Genomic DNA, 23,885 nt, shown 5'->3' with positions numbered 1-23,885 from the left:
CTTTTGCGCTGTTCTGTGTCTCCCTGTCTGTTGCTGAAGACGAGAGAGGACGCCATTATAATCCCTTTGGTGTTGACTGCAAATGTGATGAGCATCCCCTCAGTTCCTTCATGCAAGTCACTTATCAAGACGTTGAACAACAACGGGCCCAGAACAGAACCCTGCAGCACCCCTCTGGTCACTTTTCCCCAGGATGAGGAGGAACCATGAAGGAGTCCTCTTTGGGTTTGGTCAGTCAAATCCACCTAACAGTTACCTCATTCAGCCCACATATTACCACCTTCCTCACATAAATATCACAGAGGACTTTGTCAAAAGCCTTACTGAAATCGAGATGCACTATTTCAACAGCAGTCCCCTGATCAACAAACTTTGTAACTCCATCCAAAAAGAGAAAAGAGGTTTCTCTGGCTTCACTTGTTTTTGAGAAAGCCATGATTTCATCCTGTATGCTTATATTGTAAAATTTTCAGATGAATGCAAATAAATTTTAAAAAGAATAAATGAGGACATTGACATGTGCAAAGGAAGGCGATTTATGTCTTTATTTAATTTGGAAACCACCCGCCCCAGTGGTGCCGACTTGAATAAAATATTGATGGGGGGCCAGGTAAGGCCCGCCTTGCACAATCAATCACATGATGCATGCATGCCATTTGAATGGCAATGCCTATAATGGCAACAACTTTTTTAAAAAGTAATATTTTGAGCCCGTAGTTCAGTTTCCCAGCAGCTCCCCTTGCCCCGGAGACACTTCTAGCATTCTATCTCCTCTACCTGTGGCATTGTTCAGCAGTGGGGAAAGTGACCTCTTCACACCGGATGTCCATTTGGTATGGCCCTTTCCAGGTTTTTTCCTGCCCCTTGTGTTTGTCTTTCATTTGTTCTCCTATGTGTGTTGCCAGTAGACGCCACAATTCTGTGGGTACTCTAGGTGGTGCAGAAAGCACCTAGAAGCTCCCTAGAGGTTGAAGTGCTGATCAAACTTCAGTTTTGCGCTCTGTTAATTCCAATTAGCAGTACTGGGGGTGGTTCAGATTCTGGGGCAGTGCTTTTGTCCAGCAGAGGGTGTCACAGGGCCAGCCTACTTTCCCTTTAAAGCAAACTTGGGTCTCCAGCTGTTTTTCATACAACTCCCATCATCCCTAGCTAGCAGAACCAATGGGGAGGGATGATGGAAACTGTAGTCCGGGAGCTGATGGGGACCTAAGCTTGGGAAACCCAGCTTCAAAGCAACTTTTCCGGTTTACCTGCAAAGATGGGACCTGTCCACGTTTGTATTTTCTTGTATTTTGTTTTCCTCATGACCTTTGTGCGTTTAGTTTTGTTTATTTTTTAAGAGAGCAAATTGAAAGAGAAATTGTATGGCAAGCGGCAGAAGAATAAAAAGTTGTGTTTGGAAAAATACACACCAAAGCTGGGGGTGGCATCCTTAAATATTTTATTGGGGGGTGGGGCAAAGACCCCTAGGCCTTTAAGAGTTGGCACCTATTCCCTACACCCAAAAGCCTCAGGATGGTTACAACATAAAAAAAACAAGAAACAAAAAAACACCACCTATTAAAAAGGGCATTAGATGTCAATCAGCCAAAAGCCTGGTTAAAAAGGTTCCTGGTTCCTAAAGCTGCATAATGGTTTTTTCGACCGTTGTATGGATTCTTTGATGGGAAGTGAGATTGGAGCTCGTCCCGAAGCTCTTTCCACATTCGACACACTGATAGGGTTTCTCCCCTGTATGAATTCTTTGATGGGAAGTGAGAGAGGAGCTATGACTGAAGCTCCTTCCACATTCGACACACTGATAGGGTTTCTCCCCTGTATGAATTCTTTGATGGGAGGTGAGACTGTGGCTGTCACTGAAGCTCTTTCCACATTCCACACACTGATAGGGTTTTTCTCCTGTATGAATTCTTTGATGGTAAGTGAGAGAGGAGCTCTGACTGAAGCTCTTTCCACATTCCACACACTGATAGGGTTTCTCCCCTGTATGAACTCTTTGATGGGAAGTGAGATCGGAGCTCTTCCTGAAGCTCTTTCCACATTCCACACACTGATAGGGTTTTTCTCCTGTATGAATTCTTTGATGGGAAGTGAAAGCGGAGCTAACACTGAAGCTCTTTCCACATTCCACACACTGATAGGGTTTCTCCCCTGTATGGATTCTTTGATGGGAAGTGAGACTGTGGCTGTGACTGAAGCTCTTTCCACATTCCACACAGTGAAAGGGTTTCTCCCCTGTATGAATTCTTTGATGGAAAGTGAGAGAGGAGCTGTAACTGAAGCTCTTTCCACAATCCACACACTGATAGGGTTTCTCCCCTGTATGAATTCTTTGATGGAAAGTGAGAGAGGAGCTGTGACTGAAGCTCTTTCCACAATCCACACACTGATAGGGTTTCTCCCCTGTATGGATTCTCTGATGGGAAGTGAGAGAGGAGCTATGACTGAAGCTCCTTCCACATTCAACACACTGATAGGGTTTCTCTCCTGTATGGATTCTCTGATGGGAAGTGAGAGAGGAGCTATGACTGAAGCTCTTTCCACATTCCACACACTGATAGGGTTTCGCCACTGTATGAATTCTTTGATGGGAAGTGAGATAGTGGCTGTGACTGAAGCTCTTTCCACATTCCACACACTGATAGGGTTTTTCTCCTGTATGAATTCTTTGATGGGAAGTGAGATTGGAGCTCTGACTGAAGCTCTTTCCACATTCCACACACTGATAGGGTTTCTCCCCTGTATGAATTCTTTGATGGGAAGTGAGATAGTGGCTGTCACTGAAGCTCTTTCCACATTCCACACACTGATAGGGTTTCTCCCCTGTATGAATTCTTTGATGGGAAGTGAGATTGGAGCTCTGACTGAAGCTCTTTCCACATTCCACACACTGATAGGGTTTCTCCCCTGTATGAATTCTTTGATGGAAAGTGAGAGAGGAGCTCTGACTGAAGCTCTTTCCACATTCCACACACTGATAGGGTTTCTCCCCTGTATGAGCTCTTTGATGGGAAGTGAGATCGGAGCTCTTCCTGAAGCTCTTTCCACATTCCACACACTGATAGGGTTTTTCTCCTGTATGAATTCTTTGATGGTAAGTGAGATTGGAGCTCTGACTGAAGCTCTTCCCACATTCCACACACTGATAGGGTTTCTCCCCTGTATGAACTCTTTGATGGGAAGTGAGATCGGAGATCTTCCTGAAGCTCTTTCCACATTCCACACACTGATAGGGTTTCTCCCCTGTATGAACTCTTTGATGGGAAGTGAGATCGGAGATCTTCCTGAAGCTCTTTCCACATTCCACACACTGATAGGGTTTCTCCCCTGTATGGATTCTTTGATGGGAGGTGAGACTGTGGCTGTCACTGAAGCTCTTTCCACAATCCACACACTGATAGGGTTTCTCCCCTGTATGAATTCTTTGATGGAAAGTGAGAGAGGAGCTGTGACTGAAGCTCTTTCCACATTCCACACACTGATAGGGTTTCTCCCCTGTATGAATTCTTTGATGGGAAGTGAGTTCGTAGCATGTCCTGAACCTCTTTCCACATTCCACACACTGATAGGGTTTTTCTCCTGTATGAATTCTTTGATGGGAAGTGAGTTTGTCCTTCTTCCTGAAGCTCTTTCCACATTTCACACATTGATAGGGTTTCTCCCCTGTATGAATTCTTTGATGGGAAGTGAGTTTGTAGCGTGTCCTGAACCTCTTTCCACATTCCACACACTGATAGGGTTTTTCTCCTGTATGAATTATTTGATGCGAAGTGAGATGGGAGTTCTTCCTGAAGCTCTTTCCACATTCCACACACTGATAGGGTTTCTCCCCTGTATGAATTCTTTGATGGGAGGTGAGACTGTGGCTGTGACTGAAGCTCTTTCCACATTCCACACACTGATAGGGTTTCTCCCCTGTATGAATTCTTTGATGGGAGGTGAGACTGTGGTTGTGACTGAAGCTCTTTCCACATTCCACACACTGATAGGGTTTCTCCCCTGTATGAATTCTTTGATGGCAAGTGAGAGAGGAGCTGTGACTGAAGCTTTTTCCACATTCCATGCAGTGATAGAGTTTCTTTCCAATGAGATTTTGTTGATGGGAAGTGGAATGGGAGCTCTGACTGCAGCTTTCTCCACACTCCAAATTTTTACGTGGCTTCTCCTCTCTGGGGATTTTATCGTGGTCACCTTTGTTCTCGATTTCCGATTCATCACAATCTGCAATGGAGACAAAAAGGGATTAGAGCCTCAGGAACAAATGGAGAAGAACTGAAGGAAGTTGGGGGGGTGTTCATTACCTGTGTTGTTTGTCATTAACCAACATATTTATTATTAGATTCTGATGAGTTCTTGAATGTTGGTTTGTTTAATATACAGTAGTGGTCAAAATTGTGGAAGCCTTTTGGAGAAAAGTGTATTTCCGAGGTTTGATAGCTCATAACACCACTTCTTTTATAAGAATAACATAAAATTGTATATCAATGGAAAGATAATTTAATCAAGAATGCAATCCATCAAGAATGCAAGTATGTTCAATTACTCGTATTTTATCAAATGTTATAGTCAATTAACCAGAAAAAGGAAGCACAACTTGCTTAGGTTTACTTTTGTCAATGTGTTATGTGTTACGAGAAAGGAGCAATGCAGCTGAGTGCTCCAGATGGCTGGAAAGCCAAACAGGATGTTGATGTTTTGGGACTGTACCGTGGGAACAAAGGAACAGTCTATTCACACCACTGAGCACCGGATGTTAGCTCAGAGTGTCACCTGACCTGTACTGGAAGTACATGGGAGGAGTTATTCTCTCTCTGCTGTTGATGTTAAGAGAGTGCAGACACGTTTTCTCTATACTGCTGGAAAACAGGAATAAAGGCATGTAAATACATTTCTGTCTCTCTCTCTCTCTCCCCTCCCTGGGGATAGTAGGGGAGGAGTGGTGTGTTCTTCTCACGTTGAGGAGGATCGCCGATTGAGATCTCGCCTTGTCTTGCCGGGAGTCGCTGACGGGGAGGTCAACAAGGAACTCAAGCCGGGCACCTGGAGAATGGCCAATTCCTCTGACTAAGGCTTGATTCCGACAACTGGTAGCAGAAACCGATGGTTATCTGATCCATGGGAATCAGCATGAGAGGTGAGAGGTCGATGGATCGTGTGCCATCCTCTGCACCAAGGAAAGAAGATAACGTCTGCGTGCAGCCAGAAGCTGAACAGACGGCTGGACACCGAGAGGGGGTGTTTTCCAAGCAACGGAGCCCCAAAAGGTATGCTGAATTTCGGGCTAAAAGTGTGAACGCAGATTGATTCATTCTCTGGTTCACGGGAGCTGCGTTTGGAAAAACAGCTCTGAGAGCAAAGGCTTGCATACCAGGAATTCTTGTGGTTGATAAGATTTCCTGTCTGAAGAAAGGTATGCACAGTTGCTAGGCAATGACAGTCAGTACAGTGGAAAGTTACTGGCTCAGTCAGAGAGCCTAGGAAGTGGAATTGTTTTGACTATCTTAGCAAGGACTTTGAAACAGCTTGCAGTCAACCTGCCAGAGAAGGCAGTAAACAGCCCAAAAATAGACTTTTGGAATTTACTGGCTTGGAGGTAAGAGCAGAGACTTGGATTCAGAATGGATGCCAAGAAGGGGGGAGGTTTACCTTATCCCCCTCCCCTGACTAATGACAATTATTCATCTTGGTCTGTAAAGATGAAGGCCCTGCTGCAGAATCAGAGGATCTTTGAGGTGATTGAGAACCCCATCCCTGCAGCACCAACGCGAGGTTGGGAATCACAGAATCTAAAGGCCAGGACGGCCATAATTCTGTGTGTCTCAGATAGCCAATTGGTGCATATTCAGAATTTAGAGTATGCGTGAGAGATTTGGGAGACGCTGCGTAGAACACATCAGAGGGATGCTGGTTCTTCAGCGTTGCTGTATTTTGAGAAGCTGACCATTCTGAGGCTTGCGCCTGATGGAGATGTTCAAGCGCACCTGACGGAGATGAAATATCTGCGCCAACAGATGGTGGAACGCAATTTCCGTCTACAGGAGGAAGTGTTCTGCTTCATGATGATAAACGGCCTAAATCAGACTTACAAAACGGTTGCCAGTCAGCTTGGTTCCCTTCCGGCTCAAGATTTGACCGCGGAGAGGGTGTGTGCCGTTGTTTTGAATGAACACGACCGCCTTGCTGCACTGGAAGTAAAGGACAGGGGGAGGGAGGAACGGAGTTCTAATTCCCCCACTGATGTTGCTACTGGAGAGAATGCTGTAGCTTTAAACGTTGTCCGATGTTACAATTGTGGACAGGCTGGGCATCTTCAGCGGAACTGCAAGAAGCCACGCCAGCCAAAAGGAGCTAAGGCCCGCTCAGCAAAGCCTGAGGCAGCAGGCAAAGGTCATACCAAGTCTTCAGTGAAACCTGCAAAGGCTTTGATGGCGAAAGGAACCACGCCAGATGTTGAAAACTCGTTTATAATCGACACGGGCTGTATTTTTCATATGTCCCCACACAGAGGACTCTTTTCAACGTTTAAGAAGCAAAGCTTCGCTGTGAAACAAGCCAACGGTCAGGAGCTGGAAGCGAGCGGGATAGGGACTGTGTATCTTAAGAGTCTGAACCTGACTATACACAATGTTTACTTGGTTCCTGAATTGAAGTTCAATCTGCTGAATGTTTCGCAGATTGCAAAGAAAGGACTGAAACTGTCCTATGATGCTGAGAGCTGCAAGATCTTCAAAGATGGAGAGTTGTATCTTTCTGCCAGAGAGAAAGATGGACTGTATTTGTTGACTTATGAGCAAAGTGATTACATGGAATGTAATTCTGAGTCTAACTTGATTTCTCTCGCAGGTGTGACCAAAACGAGTGCCGAGAAGATGGCCAGGGTCGACAGAGCGTTTCAGCGGGTGTATGCTGATGTGATTGGTCCTCTAGAACCATCTAGAGGCAATGCAAGATTTTATCTTGTGTGTGTGGATCATTTCTCTAACTTTGTCTGGATTTATATGTTACAGAGGCCACAGGAAGCCTTGGAAAGGTTTCAGGAGTTTTGTGACAAGGTTAAAAATATGCATGATGCTAACATTGATTGTCTTTTAACAGATGAGAAGCAAATTTTTCTTTTACAGGATTTTCAGGAGTTCCTGCAGAAGAAAGGGATAAGACACAAGGTTGCTGTTTCAGCGGAAGCATGGAACAGGGGTGTCTGTGTACGGGTGAACAAAGAATTGCAAAAGGGGATGAATGCGCAATTGCTTAGTTCACATCTGCCACATGAGTACTGGGCGGAGTTGCTAATGTCGTTTTGTTATACGTGGTTGAGAAAGGTATCAAAAGAGTTGGGAAGTTCTCCTTTTGAGAAACTGTTCCATAGAAAACCTTCGTTTGCCCATTTCAAGGTTGTTGGGTCTCATGTGAGGACAGAAGCTCCAGGTGGAGTAAAGAATGCCAGAGGCATTTTTGTGGGATATGAAAAGGGTCTCTACAGAGTAATTTTGTCTGAATGCAAGTATGTTCAATTACTCGTATTTTATCAAATGTTATAGTCAATTAACCAGAAAAAGGAAGCACAACTTGCTTAGGTTTACTTTTGTCAATGTGTTATGTGATTGCTATCAAGTTGGTTGCTTTTTTGTGTTCTTTCATTTAGTGAGGTTGAAAAACATAATAAAATTATAGAAATGGCACAGGAGTTGACGGGTCACCCAGAAAGCGATGTAAAATAGTACTATTAAGTGAACAAGGCTACAATTATGAAGAAATTTGAAGAGAGATTGGGGAAAACATAACCAAAGCTGGCCTTTCTATATTTTTGAAGAGGTATAAGGAGACTCAGGCACTACAAAATCTTTTTTTCCCCAAAAATGTTTATTAAAATTTTCCAAAAATCCAGAAAAAAAGAAAGAAAAGAAAGAACAAAAAAGATTAAAAAAGAAAAAAAGAAAAAAAACCATTCACCGTTTACAACCTTATTTTCAACAACGTATTTCCATGACTTCCCCACACCTCCCTCTCTTGTATTCCATTTCCAATTATTAGTTCAACAAGTTCTTATCCCCAGTTTTTAACCTTATTATATTTAATTCATTGTTATATTTAGCTCATTTTATATAACCAATTTTAACTTATAAACATCCATCTTTGTACCTCAGTACCCATTCTTAGAATCTTTTTCTAAGGTCGACCCCAATACCCTTCCACGAATTCCCCATTTTAATACCCCTAACAAAATAAAATAAAAAAGATCAAAATATAATTATACACCCTTTGGATTCCCAATCCCCACCCCCCTTTTCCCGGTTTTGATCCCCCACCAATGTCTATCAGTCTATCTGCAGTCAGCCTGGAGATCTCACGTCCGAGGCTCGTAGTTCTCTCTCAATTCCTCTCTGCCGGTTTTTTTGATAGTCCTTTATATCAAACACCAAAACTCGGAGAAGCTCTGTCTCAGTAATGTCCATTTTTCTTCCAGCCAGATCTCCATATTTAAAAGTGGAGCTCAAATCTTGTTTCTTAATCCTTTTAAGTCCAAATGTCCCAAAAGCTCCAACTTCCATCTTGATCAGATTTATAATCCAAGAGTCTTCAGATCTCCTGGGGAGATCTCTCCATTCTTCATTCTCCAATTCAAACCAAATTTTCCTCATCCAGTTCTTATTTTCCTTTGTATCCTTCTTGACAGGCCTCTGGCTTTCCTTCATCTGTGGCATTGTTGCTCCTCCTTCCTTACTCTCCAGCACATCATATATTTCTTTTCCCACTTTCTCAAGTTTCTCAAGTTTCTCTTCCTGTTCGGCTACCAAAACTTTTTGTTCTGCTGCAAGGGCCTTTTGTTCAATTGCAAACACTTGAGTCAAGTCCCTTCCAAGTTCAGTAAGATTGTTTACGGTTTCATTCAATGTTTTGACCCTTATAGCCAAAACATCATTTTGTTCTTGTAACTTTCCCAGTAGAAAGAAAGTCCTGTTTAAGTCCATCAGTATTTTTCCACTTGCAGCCATTGTAGTGTCTCAGAACCCCCTCTAGAGCGATTCTGGTTACTTAGTTCAAAAAACCAAAAGTCAAATTAGTTTGTATCAATTCTTCCTTGTTTCCAACAATTTATAACCAAATTGTAACAAATATATCCAGCAGAGACAACAGAAACAATGTTCTCTTTCTTTCCCAACTTTGACAGCTAGTTTGACAGCTGTCAAAATCTTCTATGTCTCTTAAACAGGCTCTCTCGCGGATCACTCCCGGATCCCGGGGGGGGGGGGGTTGCACTTCAACTCTTAAAAACAACTCTTATCATCCAGCAAATAGCTTAAACTGCCAAGTCGTGAAATTAATAACTTTTATCCAATAAAAAAGAAAATGTTCTCTCAACCTTAGTTAGCTAGTCCTTGCTTTAAAATGTTTACAAGGCGGGGAGACGGACTTCCTCTTTGCGCCTACCCTGTTCGTTCCAAATCCGAAAAAAAATTCCCTTTTAAATCCAATTTCCGTATTACTCACGGGTTGTTACTTTTAGTCCAGATATTTAAAGGAAGAAGTCAGCGCTCTCCGTCCATGGCATGCGGCTTCACTCAGCAGGGGAAGCAGAGGACTCTCAGCACCGCGCCGCTCCCCGTCCCCCGTTCCGCAGCCTTTAAAAAGGCTCCTTCGCGGGTCGGGGGGACGCAAAGGTGCCCACCAAGTCACCAAGTCCACAGGCTTCCACGCCTGTGGTTTCTAAGGGTCCCCGCGTTGCCGGCGCGTCAGGACCCGACCCCTGCTGAGCCGATTCCCTCCGGAGCTCAGAGGGAATCTGCCATTAGGCGATGGTGCTAACCCGGAAGTCCCAGGCACTACAAAATCAGACTGGTAAAGGCAGGAAAACATGCACAAAGGCAAGTGACGATCGAAGAATGGAGAGACTGTCCCTACCTGACAGAAGAAAATCATCTTGGTGTATACAAGATGACATGGCGAGATGCAATGTGAAGTTGAGTACAAGGACTGGTCAAAATGTTAGAATTCTAAGGAAAAAGCCATTGTTATCTCTCAAGCAAAGGTTGAAAAGATTAAATCCATGTTAACTGGACAGTGAAACAATGGGACAGTGTTATTTGGAGCGATGAGACCCAAATCTCCTTGCTTGGTAGTGATGGCATGAAATACACAAGGAAAAGAATCAGAGAAGATTTACATGCTACTTGCATTACACCGACCGTGAAACACCCAGATAGTGTGATGATCTGAGGTTGTATGGCAGCAAAAGGTGTGGGCAGAATTTGCGTCATTAATGGGAATGTAAATGCCTCAAAATACATAAATGAAATACTTGAAAGAAACTTGTTAGTCAGAAGTAACCCAGCAATAAAGCCCAGTGAACAGAGCCAATAATTCAATCTTGGTTTCACATTCTTACAGTTGCAGAACTAAAAACTTGGTTCACTTCATGGGAAGGCATTGTAAGGCAGTAGTGAAAGCTAAAGGATACCAATGGTTACCAAAGATTTCACATTTTTTCTTTATGACTGCTGTTCTAATAAATACTCCTTCATAAAAGTCATTGCATTACATTCTTCATTAAAATATCTTTCCATTGCTATATAATTTTATGGCATTATTCCACACAAAGGTGGAGTTATGAGCCATCAAACCTCAGAAATACACTTTTCACAAAAGGTTTCCACAATTTTGGCCACTAGTAGAAGTTGTTCATTTTAAAGTTAATGTTCTTTTTATATGGAATCAGATTATTATTCTTATTCTTATTATGGGCAGCGTAGAAATAAAAATTATTATTATTACTACAGTGGTACCTGTTCTGGAAAAGCTTAATTTTGTAAACCGAGGTACCATTCTATCATCCTCATCACTGCTACTGCTACCTGAGATTCCATAAGCCTAGCTCTTCTCTGGGATGGATTTTGTTTGGCCCAGTCATGGCATCCCCTCCATCTCCAATGTCAGTCCTTCTTATGGCTTGGTCTCTCCCACAAACGTGAGACGACTCTGTTAAGAATTTCAGATGTATTGGTAAAACAACAAACTTGGACGGAGCTCCTCTACTCATCGTCCTCCCCACAAGATGGAGTTGCCCAGACTGAGCTCCTCCCCCTTCCCCAGCACGGAAGCCCCCACCTTCTCTTCCAGTATCTTTAAATTAGGCAAAGAATGCTTCCTGCATTCCAGCGTCTGACTCACTCCTGTAGCTCTCATACAGCTGTCACTCTGTCTCTCTTTTTCTTCTCCCCTTTGTTCAGAACTCAGATGACAGTTCCTCTCCCCCTCCTCTCTGCCTTCCGCTGCTAACTCTCCTCTCCCTAGGCCTGCTTCTTCTCTGGCTGGCAGCACCTGAGCTTCGCTGCCAGTCGTCGCTTTGGTCAACCCAAGACTGACAGCAACAAAAACAAAAACCTGAAGCTACTTAGCTTTCCTAACAATTCTGAAGCTGACATTGAAGATGGCCTGGGAAGTTCAGACCAGCCCAATCCTGGTAGAAAAAGGAATAATTTGAGGTAGGCTGTTCAAAGAAAAAACTGTAATTTACTCTTTATTGTGGGGGTGTTAGGTTCCCAGGTGTTATAGGGGGCACTGTTGAGCTCTGTGAAAATATATGAGGTTGGTCACATTGAGGTATTTTTTGAATTTCCAGGTTGATATGACGATCCCACAGGGAGCCTTACCAAGAGAAGCCAATATCCCACAATTCTCGTCCATGACGTTCTTATGCAGAGCTCTCTGGTCAGGATCCAGCAATGCCCACTGCTCGTCCGTGAAACGAACAGCAACATCTTCAAAGCACACTGGACCCTAAAAGAAAAAGGGAAATGTCCTCCTCTGAGACAGCAGAAATATGATCTGCTACACAATGCTCTGTTATTTCCTTCCTGTTAATAATAATAATAATAATAATAATAATAATAATAATAATAATAATTTATTTATACCCCGCCCATCCGGCTGGGTTTCCCTAGCCACTTTGGGCGGCTTCCAACAAAACACTAAAATACAATAATCTATTAAACATTAAAAGCTTCCCTAAACAGGGCTGCCTTTAGATGTCTTCTAAAAGTTTGGTAGTTATTTTTCTCTTTGACATCTGGTGGGAGGGCGTTCCACAGGGCGGGTGCCACTACCGAGAAGGCCCTCTGCCTGGTTCCCTGTAACTTGGCTTCTCGCAGCGAGGGAACCGCCAGAAGGCCCTCGGCACTGGACCTCAGTGTCTGGGCAGAACAATGGAGGTGAAGACGCTCCTTCAGGTATACAGGACCGAGGCCGTTTAGGGCTTTAAAGGTCAGCAGCAACACTTTGAATTGTGCTCGGAAACGTACTGGGAGCCAGTGTAGGTCTTTCAAGACCGGTGTTATATGGTCTCGGTGGCAGCTCCCAGTCACCAGTCTAGCTGCCACATTTTAGATTAGTTGTAGTTTCCGGGTCACCTTCAAAGGTAGCCCCACATAGAGCGCATTGCAGTAGTCCAAGCGAGAGATAACTAGGGCATGCACCACTCTGGTGAGACAGTCTGAGGGCAGGTAGGGTCTCAGCCTGCGTACCAGATGGAGCTGATAAACATATGCCCTGGACACACAATTGACATGTGCCTCCATGGACAGCTGTGAGTCCAGAATGACTCCCAGGCTGCACACCTGGTCCTTCAGGGACACAGTTACCCCATTCAGGACCAGGGAGTCCCCCCACACCTGCCCGCCTCCTGTCCCCCAAAAACAGTACTTCTGTCTTGTCAGGATTCAACCTCAATCTGTTAGCTGCCATCCATCCTCCAACAGGACTTTCAAACAGGACTTTCACCGCCTTCACTGGGTCCAATTTGAAAGAGAGGTAGAGCTGGGTATCATCCGCATACTGATGAACACCCAGCCCAAACCCCCTGATGATCTCTCCCAACGGCTGCATGTAGATGTTGAAAAGCATGGGGGAGAGGACGGAACCCTGAGGCACCCCACAAGTGAGAGCCCAGGGGTCTGAACACTCATCCCCCACCACCACTTTCTGAACACGGCCCAGGAGGAAGGAGCGGAACCACTGGATGACAGTGCCCCCAGCTCCCAGCCCCTCAAGACGGTCCAGAAGGATGTTATGGTCGACGGTATCAAACGCTGCTGAGAGAGCCAGCAGAACTAGGAAACAGCTCTTACCTTTGTCCCTAGCCCGCCAGAGATCATCGACCGGTGCGACCAAGGCAGCTTCAGTCCCCATGATGAGGCCTGAATCCTGACTGGAAGGGATCCAAATGGTCCGCTTCTTCCAGGCGTGCCTGGAGTTGTTCAGCAACCACTCGCTCAATCACTTTGCCCAAGAATGGAAGATTTGAGACTGGGCGTTAGCCATATTGGCAGCAGCTAAAGATGTTTTTTTAATAAGCGGTTTGATAACCGCCTCTTTCAGCGGGTCTGGGAAGGCTCCCTCACAGAGAGAAGCATTCACGACCCCTCAAAGCCCATCGCCCAGCCCTTCCCGGCTAGCTTTTATAAGCCAGGATGGGCAAGGATCAAGGAGACAGGTGGTTGGTCTCACTCGTCCAAGCAGCCTGTCCACATCCTCAGAGGTAACAGATTGGAATTGATCCCACACAACTTGACTAGACAGGGCTCTAGCACTCTCCTGCCCCGGCCCTGCTCCCACGGTGGAGTCTACCTTTTCCTGAATCTGAGCGACTTTATCTGCAAAAAACTTTGCAAAATCATTGCAGGAGATCATGTGGCCTATACTGGGCCCCGATGTAGCAGGTGGTTCTGCTATATTGCAAACCACCTGAAAAAGTCTCCTGCTGCTGTTTTCTGCAGATGCAATAGAGGCGGCCAAGAAAGTCTTCTTCGCCGTTGCTACCGCCACTTGGTAGGCTCGGCATTGAGCTCTAACCCGTGTCCGGTCAGCTTCAGAATGAGTTATCCGCCACCAGCGCTCGAGCCGTCTCAGCGATTGTTTCATTGCCCTCAGATCCGTGGAAAACCACAGGGCTGTCCAGGCTCCATGCGATCGAAGAGGGCGCTTCGGAGCCAAACAGTCAACAGCCCTGGTTAACTCCACATTCCAGCGGGCCACCAGGGAATCAGCTGAAAGGCCATCAACATGGGATAAAGCATCCCCTACCACTCTCTGGAAACCATTTGAATCCATTAAGTGGCGGGGGTGGACCATCTGAATCGGTCCCACCTCCCTGCAGAGGGGAAGGGTCGCGGAGAAGTCCAGTTGCACCAGGAAGTGATCTGACCATGGCACTGCAACCCCCCCTCCCTGCCCACAAGGCCATAGCTGTCAACTTATAGATTTGAAAATAAGGGACCAGCAGCCTTGAAAATAAGGGACCAGCAGCCAAAATAAGGGACTTGCAGCCTCATCTGTTCCAGGCACTCCAGTCTTCCTGTCCTCCTGCAGTCTGGTCAAACTCATGCTGGGTAGCTTCGAGAACACTGTCCAACCAACTTTGTAACCAGAGGTTCAACTGAATAGAATCTGAATCACATGCACCACAAGGCCTATGCAGCCTCAACTTAAGATGGCTCCGCAGACTGGCTTTGCACTGTAAAGTTTGCAACAGCACGTGCAACAAAATGGCGTCCAGCATTCAAAAACACCCTCAGCTTGCATTAACTAGCCACACACAAGGCATGCAAGCTCCACCCCCCAGTCGTTCTTAGACTTCTTATTGCAACACAGTTGGAGCCTCCCTCCTCCCTGGCCGGAAGGGAGGGAGGGAGAGGAGCTGCTTCCTTTGAAATTTAAGGGACATCATTTAAGGGACATCTATCAATAAGGGACAGCAGCAGGACATGGCGCTGGAATAAGGGACTGTCCCTTCAAATAAGGGACACTTGACAGCTATGCACAAGTCCTGGGTTGCTGTGTAAGAGAAACCTGGTGGGCAAGCAACGGCAAGGACAGGCCCATCTGCTTCATCCAACTAAGTCTCTGTTACACATGCCAGGTCAAGTCCTTCATCCATGATCAAGTCATGGATGGCAGTGGTTTTATGAATCATTGACCTGGCATTGCACAGCAGCACCTTTAGGTCTTGTGGGTATCGCTTGCTGATTCTAGTATCCGTCCAGTCAGGACCAGACCCGGAGGCAGGGATAGTCCTCCAACAACGACTAAACCTGTCTCCTCTGTAATGACATGGTCTGCTCTTAGCGTAACTCCTCCTCCTACCCGTGATCACTGAGATCGGTTGTCCCAGTGCATCCCCCTCATGGAACATGCCCCAGCTATTTTGTGGGCTGGGGCCCACTCCCCGGCAGCCCTTACCCCCCCCCTTAAGAACAAAATAAAACCCTTAAAGAAAGAACCCACAATAAATCAATACAAACCAAAAAAAATTACAATCAAATTACAATAAAAAAAATTACAATCAAAATCAAACAAATTCCCGAGCCCAACCAAACATCCATCCTACCCCCCACAAAAAAGTAATCAAAAGGGAAAAAAGAAAATTTAAATAACATTTTAAAAAGAACATTGCGCCGCTCCGAGTCCTCCTGGCCAGCAGGAGCAGCAGCAGCAACCGTCCTTATGAGGCCTGTCAGGCCCCACCCTGGGCCAGGTGGTGAGTGGCAGGAGCGGGGCCCTCAGGCACTCATGCAGGGGAGTCCTCCTGGGCAGCAAGCAGTCCTTAAGAGGCTTCAGGCCCCACCCTGGGCCAGGTGGTGAGTGGCAGGAGCGGGGCCCTCAGGCACTCATGGAGGGGAGTCCTCCTGGGCAGCAAGCAGTCCTTATGAGGCTTCGGGCCCTGCCCTGGGCCAGGTGGTGAGTGGCAGGAGCAGGGCCCTCAGGCACTCACGCAGGGGAGTTGTTTCAATAGGATTACTTTGCTGCACATTTTAATTCTGGATGCTTATTTTATTCTAAGTTTTAATTATGGGTATTCGTCTTTGTGCAAATAGGTGGTACTCCACCTTGTGTTTTCCAAGTCATTCTGCCTACACAAGCATTCCAGTTTCCCCAATGGAAGGGTCCACGTTCTCCTCTCCTCCTGAGCTGTTCTGGGGAGTTCCCTCCCAATGCCCTAGAGCCAAAATCCAGGGGTTCATGGGGGCATGGAGAGGGGGAGGAATGGGGGGCAGGCCCCTTTTTGTAGCCGATGGGGCTGGTTAGGTGAATCCAGGCCACTATTTGTTCTGATTTGTTCACTGCTTAGAAAGCAATCTGAGCATTCAGTGATCAATCTAGAAATAAAATAAGCCTGTTTTGGATGGTCATCTGTCTTGGGTGATCTAGCAGAGATTCCTGCAATGCACGGGGTCTCCTGGCTCTGAGAGACAAGCAGGGAGGGTGGCTTCTGGCAAAAGGAGAGGGAGCCACCTTCTGGCAAAAGGAGAGGGAGCTCTTCCTTATCCTGACTCACCTCTGCCTCTCAACCTCCCTCCTCCCACTCGCTTCCTTCCTCTTCTGCCTCTGATTCTGCACTGCATTCTGCCACAGAGTCTCCCAGCTCACTAAGCCCTGTTCGCCCTTCAGCTTCTGACACCTCCTCTTCCCAGGCTTCTCCCTCTTCCCCCTCTGACCACCCATCCTTCTTCTACCTCCACTCCTTTGACTCTGAGCCATCTTCCCTTCCTGGTTCCCCAGCTGCATCCTCCCACCATTCCTCTGTGCCCAACCAGTCCATGACACTGCTCCATCCCTCGGCCTCTGTCCCCACAAGGCAGCTTCCCCTGACCTGATCTGGTTCCACAGCCACTACTTCCCTTCTGTCCCCATGAAAAGACGGATCAGGAGGTCTTGCCGGCATCATTGTGTCACCTGCAAGAGAAAAAAGGTGATCAGGACACCTGGAGTGCCTGCTTCTCTCACAGGTGAAACAGGGCATCTCTTACTACAGATGGGCTTTTGAGAAAGCCTTACCAACTGAGAGCATTTGGACGTTTGTGCCCATTTCATATGTTAGTTGTGCAGAAATACATCTCCCCTCCTCTGGACCCTCCTTCCCAACTGTCTCCCCGCAAAACAAGATGAAAAGAACCCTCAGATGAGTTGGAAAACCAACAGAATGAGACCAAACGGAGAAAAACCACCTTCCTCCTTACCCAGTGGCCTCTCTCTGGTGTCCAACGGAGGCCTCTCTGCCTCACAGGAATCCAGGTCCATTTCTGCAAAGAGATCCTTTCCCTGAAAAAGAAACACGGATTCAAAACAGAGAATGGGGAGAAAGGCTGTGAGATCTCATTCCATGGATGCTTTCCCAGAAAACGGATGGGCCATCAGCAGACCATTATGGGATGTTCTCTGTCCTGTTTGGAGCCCCTTGGGAGTATCCAGAGGAAAGTCTCTCTCACCTGCTTTCTCTCCTCTGCCTGACTCAGGAGGAAACCTTCGGACAGGGCCACCGCCTGGGAACTGGTCTCCGCTTCGCATTCCCTCACCCAGCTCTCCATCTCCGGGGGAAGGACAGCCAGGAACTGCTCCAAGATCACCAGGTCCAGCATCTCAGCTTTCGTGTGCCTTTCTGGCTTCAGCCACTGGTGGCAAAAGTGGTAGAGTCGGCTGCCAACCTCTCGGGGTCCTTTGGCCTCCTGGCAGCAGAACTGCCTCAACTGCTGGCTCTGCACCTCTGAGCGGAGGGTGTCCTCCTCCCCCAGGATCTTCTGCACTGGGTTTTCCCAGAATCCCCCACTGCTCCCAGTTTGGCTGGCATGGCCTCTTCCTGTTCCAGGGCCAGCTGAGTTTCGCTCATCCATCTGTGCTCTCAGGAAGCCTCTGAGAGATCGGAAGGAACCCTTTGGTCTTTTGACAAGTTCTGTCTGTTGTAATGAAAAGCTCTAGGAAATCCTACAAAGCAAATACATTGTTCTGTTACAGAATTTGTAGGACGGGGGGGAAATGGTTCCCTGAGCAAGCATGGATGAGTCTTGCTGGGAACCAGGGCAGGATTGCATCGCATCCCAGACCATGAGCTATCTTTTTGAAAAGAAAGAGCAGTAAGAGGAGAATAACCAAGTCTCTCGCCTTCTAGCAATGCAAAATGTGGAGGCAACTGAAGGGATTTCTGTGAGATTAATCAACATGGTTTCTGCTGCCCTTCCAGTCAATGCATGAAGTCAGAACCGATTGACAAGGGAGTCATTTGTGGGTCTAGTGGGGTCCTCACCCGGGGGTCCTCAGGAGTTGCTCCCCCCCCTCCCCTGCTTCTGTCTCCTTTTCTTGCACTTGTACTCTCTGCCGCTCTCCAGACAGACTCCTGGGGTGGGGACCCTTTTCATTTGCTCTGAGGGCCAGGTCCCTGACCAACCCCCTGAGGGCCAAGTGGGCAAAGCCAAAGACATCTCCCTTGAAATTTAGGCGGGTAATTTATTATTATTATCCCGCTAGATAGCTTAACACACACAGCCATTGATGCCAAGGTCCCTGCAGGTTCGGTGAGTAGCAGCACCCATTTCCGGCTTCTTTGCCAGCAACAATCCCTTTGGGACAGAGAGGATGTGGTCCTGGGATGCCATGCTCTGGGTGCGAGGGGATTGCTGCAGTGGCCTCCGTGGGGAGCTGCCCTTGGAGACGACTGGGAAACTGGTCTGCAATGCAGCAGCCAGACTATGGGCTGGGATCCCTCTCTTTATTCCTGGCCTTCCTCTCCCACCTTTCCTTCCTTCCTCCCTCCATGTGGGGTTTTCTTTTGGGGGGGGGGCTAGTCCATCTCCTCGTCCAGCTTTGGAAAACCATTTGCACATGTTTCCTCTGTTGTGCAATGAGGCTGAGCAATGTCACACAGAGTTAAAGTCCCAGGGACTCCTTTGTTTAAAGAAGGGAGATTTTTTTCCGAAAGGGGGTGCGGAGGGCCAAATGAGTTTGGGATCCTCTGATCTCCAGGAAGGAGAGCGTGGCAGACCTGGCCCCTCCCTGATCAGGCCCCCCAGGCATCCTCCCCTGCTGCAGCCCTGGGACCCCCCCCCCGTCTCCCCACTGCACCCTCTGGGGGGAGAGAGAGGAGACTCACCAGATCCCAGGAGGGGACAGCGAGGCAGCCCTTGCAGGAGAGACCCCAAAGCAAGGAAAGGACTGGGGAGGGAGGGGCCTTGGCTCTGGAGGACCTGGCCCCCTCTTGCTTCCTGGCCTCTCTAGGAAGGCAGCTCACTTCCCTTTAACCCTTGCTAAGCCGAGTCCCTCCAGCTCAGCCCTTTCCCGCTTGGCAGAACCTCAGATTTTTATTATTTTTCATGGATTAAGGGGGCAGCTGCCCCCCTGGCTATGCCAATGCCCAGATATCCTTTGGGGGTGAGGCTCTTGGCTGGACTCTGAGCATCTCCCTCCCTTGGGTGGAAACCAGAGGAAGAGCTTGCAGAGAAAGGGGCTTTGCAGGAGGCAAGGAAGCTCCTCCTTGAATTCCGGAGTGGAGAGATAGGAGGGGATCCCAGGGTCATCTAGTCCAACCCCCAGCAATGCAGGAATCTCAGCTAAAGCATCCATGCCAGATGGCCGTCCGATCTCTGCTTAGAAACCTCCAAGGAAGGAGAGTCCACCATCTCCCAAGGGAGACCTTTCCCTGCCCATCTGCTCTTAGATGTCCCTCAAGGCAGCGGGTCCTGAGTTCTAGCCCTCCTGAAACAATCGCACTGGCTGCCAAGGAGGAACCCAGTGAAGTTCAAAATAAATAAATCCTATTCTCATCATAAATGAGTAATACTTTCTCATGCATGCTTTTTATGTTAATATACAAAAGTATGCCATTTCCCTTTCCAGAAATGTTTAATTGCTAATTCAAAGGACTGAAAATGGATGGTTGTTGTTATGTTTAGGGAAGCTTTTAATATTTGATGGACTATTGTATTTTAATATTTTGTTGGAAGCCGCCCAGAGTGGCAGGGGAAAAATATATAAATATATTATAAATATATTATTATTATTATTATTATTATTATTATTATTATTATTATTATTATTTCATTTGATCAGATCTCCTTTCAAAAGAGGCAGGTGGAATCTCCATAGTTGCTAATAGCATAACGTTGAAAGGCTAGTGAAATATGGGGAGCCCTAGAGCATCTGTTTGGCATGCAGAATGTCCTAGTCAGTGTTGACCAGGGGTCCTCAAACTGTGTCCTGTACGGCCATTTTAGAACCCGCCAAGTGCCCGAGGCTCAAAGCATCTCACCACTCACTGAGTCAGTCGTCATGCTGCGCTGAGGTAAACGCCACTGGCGTGGTGGCAGCTCTACCAATGAAAAGCCAGGGGGTTTCGCCAGGGGATGGGGAAGTGTTGTCTTTTGGCTTGAAGAGCGAAGTTGAGGTTGGTGTAGGAAGGCAGACTTGGGTCGATTTGGATTCGTTACATAGACTTTTACTTTAAAGGTGGGAGAAGGAAGTATAGTTCTATTTCTGTGAGTGGCGCAGCGGTCTTTCCACTCATGTGGTTTACATGCTCTGAAAGTTGGGATCTGTTTTGATATTTAAATTTTTAAAGGATGGAGTGAAACCAGATATTGAACATCTCGTTAGACTGGGGAGCCACATTCTGGTTGAAGGGGGCCAGGATAATCTCCCAAAGGCCTAGGCTGTCCCTCCACTGTAGTAGGATTTGGAATCCAGGAGAAAACTCTTGGAATAGCCTTGCCAGGTGCTCAGGGATGGACTCACCTGTCCCCATGTGCTTCTCTTTGCAGATGTGCTGCAAACTGTGTTGGAATGTGACATCAAGCTTTATCAACAGCGGAAAATAACAAAGAAACATGGCGTGAGCTGTCTTCCGCAGTCGTCTCCTTCTTGGTCAGAATCAAAGAACAAAGAACAAAGGATAGAAGTGATTTACAGACTGACTTCTGTACAGACTGACTTCAGTATCATGGTATCATGGTACGCTAGCAATGGGAGAATGAAATACTGACAGTTTGGCCCCCAAAAGGGAGCTGGGTTGCAAAAGCTGCAGCTAATAGGGGGCTGTCCTCCCCCCTCCCATCTCACCTGGCTGCTAGGTAGGAAAGCAAGACCCAGAGAGAGCTGTGGGAAACCCCGAAACCAGCTTGCTCTGTGCTGGAGCCAAAGCTGCGACTAATAGAGAAGCAAGATCTGTTCGGGTCTTGATGCTGTGAGCCCCTCCATCCGACACTCCGGTTGTGTATGCGAGTAAATAAAACTAGATATCATAAAGACAACACAGTCTCCGCTGACTTTCGTTCCAAGTAAACCGAAGATGGGGAAGCGCCTGGGACCCCTGGAATCTCACCGCTCAGAGACTGGGGTAGTTTGCAAATACAAACACACATACAATAATTTGTGCCTGTGTTTCTAATAGATAAGTGTGAAGAGCATGTCATGTGCTTTAGCAACAGCCCTCCTGGAAATAAGGAAATGCAACTCCCATTGCTGGTTGACTCAAAAAAGCAACAAGGGAATTTGCTCTGGTGTCCTATGACGTCTGTGGGGCCCTTAAGTAAGAGGAGCCATTGCTTTGCTTTCTTTTCTTTTTTTAAAAAATAACTTAATTAAAGAAATGTTAACATAATCAAATATTCAAATTTCATTTTACAATTTCAATTAACACCCCCGCCCCCGCCATGCGAATTCCCTCAACTTCCCTTCCTGGTTTATAACATCTCTGTTTCTTTTTCTTATAAATTTGTATTCCTTATATATTAAAATGAAGGTTATAACATTTGTCTCTTCCTTCTCATTTTTACCTCATAACTGCATTTTCTGTTTGTATTTGTCCATTGTAAGTGCATCATTCAAATCCTGCCTGTGAGTTCATTTCTATGCATTGTTTCTGTATATACATCTTAAAAGGTTCCCAATCCTTTTTAAAGTCATTATTGTCCTTATCTTTCAGTCTCTCAGTTAGCTTCGCTATTTCAGCCTATTCCATCAACTTTTCTTGCCAGTGTTCTTTTGCTGGTTTTTCATCGCCTTTCCATCTTTGAGCTAGTAAAATTCTGACTGCAGTTGTCGCATACATGAATAGATTTTTCTTACTTTTTTGTAAGATACCTAAAATGCCTAATAAATACCTAATAGAAACGCTTCTGGTCTTTTAACAAAGGTTATCTTAAACATTTTTTTCATTTCATTATAGATCATCTCCCAATAGGTGGAGCCAGGTGGGCCCAGGTCCAGGTGAGGGGGGGGTTGCCATGGTGACAAGAATCACAGACTTGCAGGCGGCCATTTTGGGTTAGCAGTGAGGCGAGTGGAGGAGAGAGCAGTTGGTGGCAGTTGACGGAGGACAAGGCGAGGCAATCAGTGGATTCTTATTTTCTCAGTTTCTTATTTCATTTATTACTTGTTTTTCTCTTCTTGAAGATGTGCCACAGGCTTTCTTCATCCAGCAATGGTGAGTATTGGAGGAAACAAGAGTAGGGAGAGCATAGCTGTCAACGTTTCCCTTTTTTGAAGGGAAATTCCCTTATTCCGAACAGGATTCCTCGCGTGAAAAGGGAAAAGTTGACAGCTATGAGGGAGAGGATCCCAAAGACCTGCTCTCCGCTGCCAGGACTTTCAGTTGTGAGGAACTGACAGCCTGACTTTTGCTGGAGCCGGAGCAAGACCTCTTGCTCCAGGTGACAGAGCCGCCAGGCAGCTGCCCTGAGACACCTCAATAATAATAATAATAATAATAATAATAATAATAATAATAATAATAAATTTTATTTATATCCCGCCCTCCCCAGCCGAAGCCGGGCTCAGGGCGGCTAACAACAATAAAACAGCACAACAGTACAACACAACACAACACTCTAAAATCATTCATTATAAAATTAATTCAAATCAAACCGATGGCAACCATTGGGCCACAGCTCTGCAAAGATTGCCAATGGAAGAAGTCAGGCTGTGCCTTGGCCAAAGGCCTGGTGAACAGCTCTGTCTTGCAGGCCCTGCGGAAAGATGTCAAGTCCCGCAGGGCCCTAGTCTTGTGGCAGAGCATTCCACCAGAATGGAGCCGCAGCCGAAAAAGCCCTGGCTTTGGTGGAGGCCAGCCTAACCTCCCTGTGGCCTGGGACCTTCAGGATGTTTTTATTTGAAGACCGTAAGTTCCTCTGTGGGACATACCAGGAGAGGCGGTCCCATAGGTACAAGGGTCCTAGGCCGTATAGGGCTTTAAAGGTTAAAACCAGCACCTTATACCTGATCCTGTACTCCACCGGGAGCCAGTGCAGCTGGTATAGCACCGTGTGAATGTGATCTCGCAGCGAGGACCCCGTAAGGAGTCTCGCCGCGGCATTCTGCACCCGCTGGAGTTTCTGGGTCAGTCTCTCTCTCTCTTTTTTAAAATAATTTTTATTAACAAACCAAAATCAAATCACATTAATTCCAAATTATACCAATACATAATAAACTCCAAATATTTCCAAATATTTAGCCGAATTTTAAATTTTTGTTGGGGGTACCCATTCTTCAAGCTCAGAAAGCTCTCATATTTCTGCTGCTTTGATGCTCACAGTTCTATCTTTCCATCTCTTTGTTATTATCCTTTACAAATTGTCTTCCAATCTTCTTGTTGTTATCGTTTTTTGTTTTTTCCCCCCTTTCTTTATAATCTCTGAGAGTCTCCACAAGCGAGTTGAAACAAACATTGTTGTAGTCCTGTGTGGATTTTAACATTAATCCAAAGGTCCTGTTCGAACGGCAGACGCCATTTCAGCATTTCCCGTAAAATACAGTCTAAGCGTCTGCTCATTAACTTTCCCAGACCTGTTGCTCCAACATCAGTCTTTTCAGGGGAGTTCTTGCCAGAACAAACGTAGAATTCAGATATAATAGCAAATCCGTGGCTTCCTCCCCCTCTTGACCGTAAATCCTGCAACAAAGCCTGTCTCAATTAGAACTGCGTCATCCAAAAGCCTTTCATTTCCTTTCCAGATCTTCCACAAAACAAGGCCTCTGGTTAATAATTCATTTCCACACAGTTTATTATTCCATCTCGTTTGCTATCGGTCGTGCGACGGTTCTTCTTAGGGAGGGGTTGTTAGGTAAATCAC

At 46.3% G+C, this 23,885-nt stretch overlaps 1 protein-coding gene and 1 long non-coding RNA gene across 3 annotated transcripts in view; one reads left to right on the top strand and one right to left on the bottom strand.

Moving 5' to 3' along the window:
• Positions 1-22,335, top strand: part of LOC310761005 — an 87,442-nt gene extending 65,107 nt beyond the window's left edge. Inside the window, exon 2 of the long non-coding RNA XR_014547173.1 lies at positions 21,950-22,335. This is a non-coding gene — a long non-coding RNA (uncharacterized lncRNA). The remainder of the gene's footprint in view (positions 1-21,949) is intronic.
• LOC310760675 (uncharacterized protein) lies at positions 521-19,027 on the bottom strand. Of its 2 annotated transcripts, XM_083609590.1 has the most exons (6): positions 18,914-19,027; positions 17,259-17,751; positions 17,010-17,091; positions 16,643-16,725; positions 11,649-11,775; positions 521-4,221 (listed from the first exon to the last, which is right to left on the bottom strand). In XM_083609590.1, exons 2-6 carry the CDS (start codon positions 17,658-17,660, stop codon positions 1,619-1,621), a joined length of 3,297 nt encoding a protein of 1,098 aa, XP_083465716.1. In that variant the 5' UTR covers positions 17,661-17,751; positions 18,914-19,027; the 3' UTR covers positions 521-1,618. The 2 variants fall into 2 exon arrangements, with proteins under 2 accessions (XP_083465716.1, XP_083465717.1); XM_083609591.1 differs by lacking the exons at positions 16,643-16,725; positions 17,010-17,091; positions 17,259-17,751; positions 18,914-19,027 and adding an exon at positions 13,122-14,620.
• Positions 22,336-23,885: the final 1,550 nt, after the last annotated feature.

Source organism: Podarcis filfolensis (assembly GCF_964270895.1).
Source record: "Podarcis filfolensis genome assembly, chromosome: 4".
NCBI classification, from domain to species: domain Eukaryota; kingdom Metazoa; phylum Chordata; class Lepidosauria; order Squamata; family Lacertidae; genus Podarcis; species Podarcis filfolensis.
Note: the sequence above shows the minus strand (reverse complement) of the source record. Positions and strands in the feature narration are given on the sequence as shown.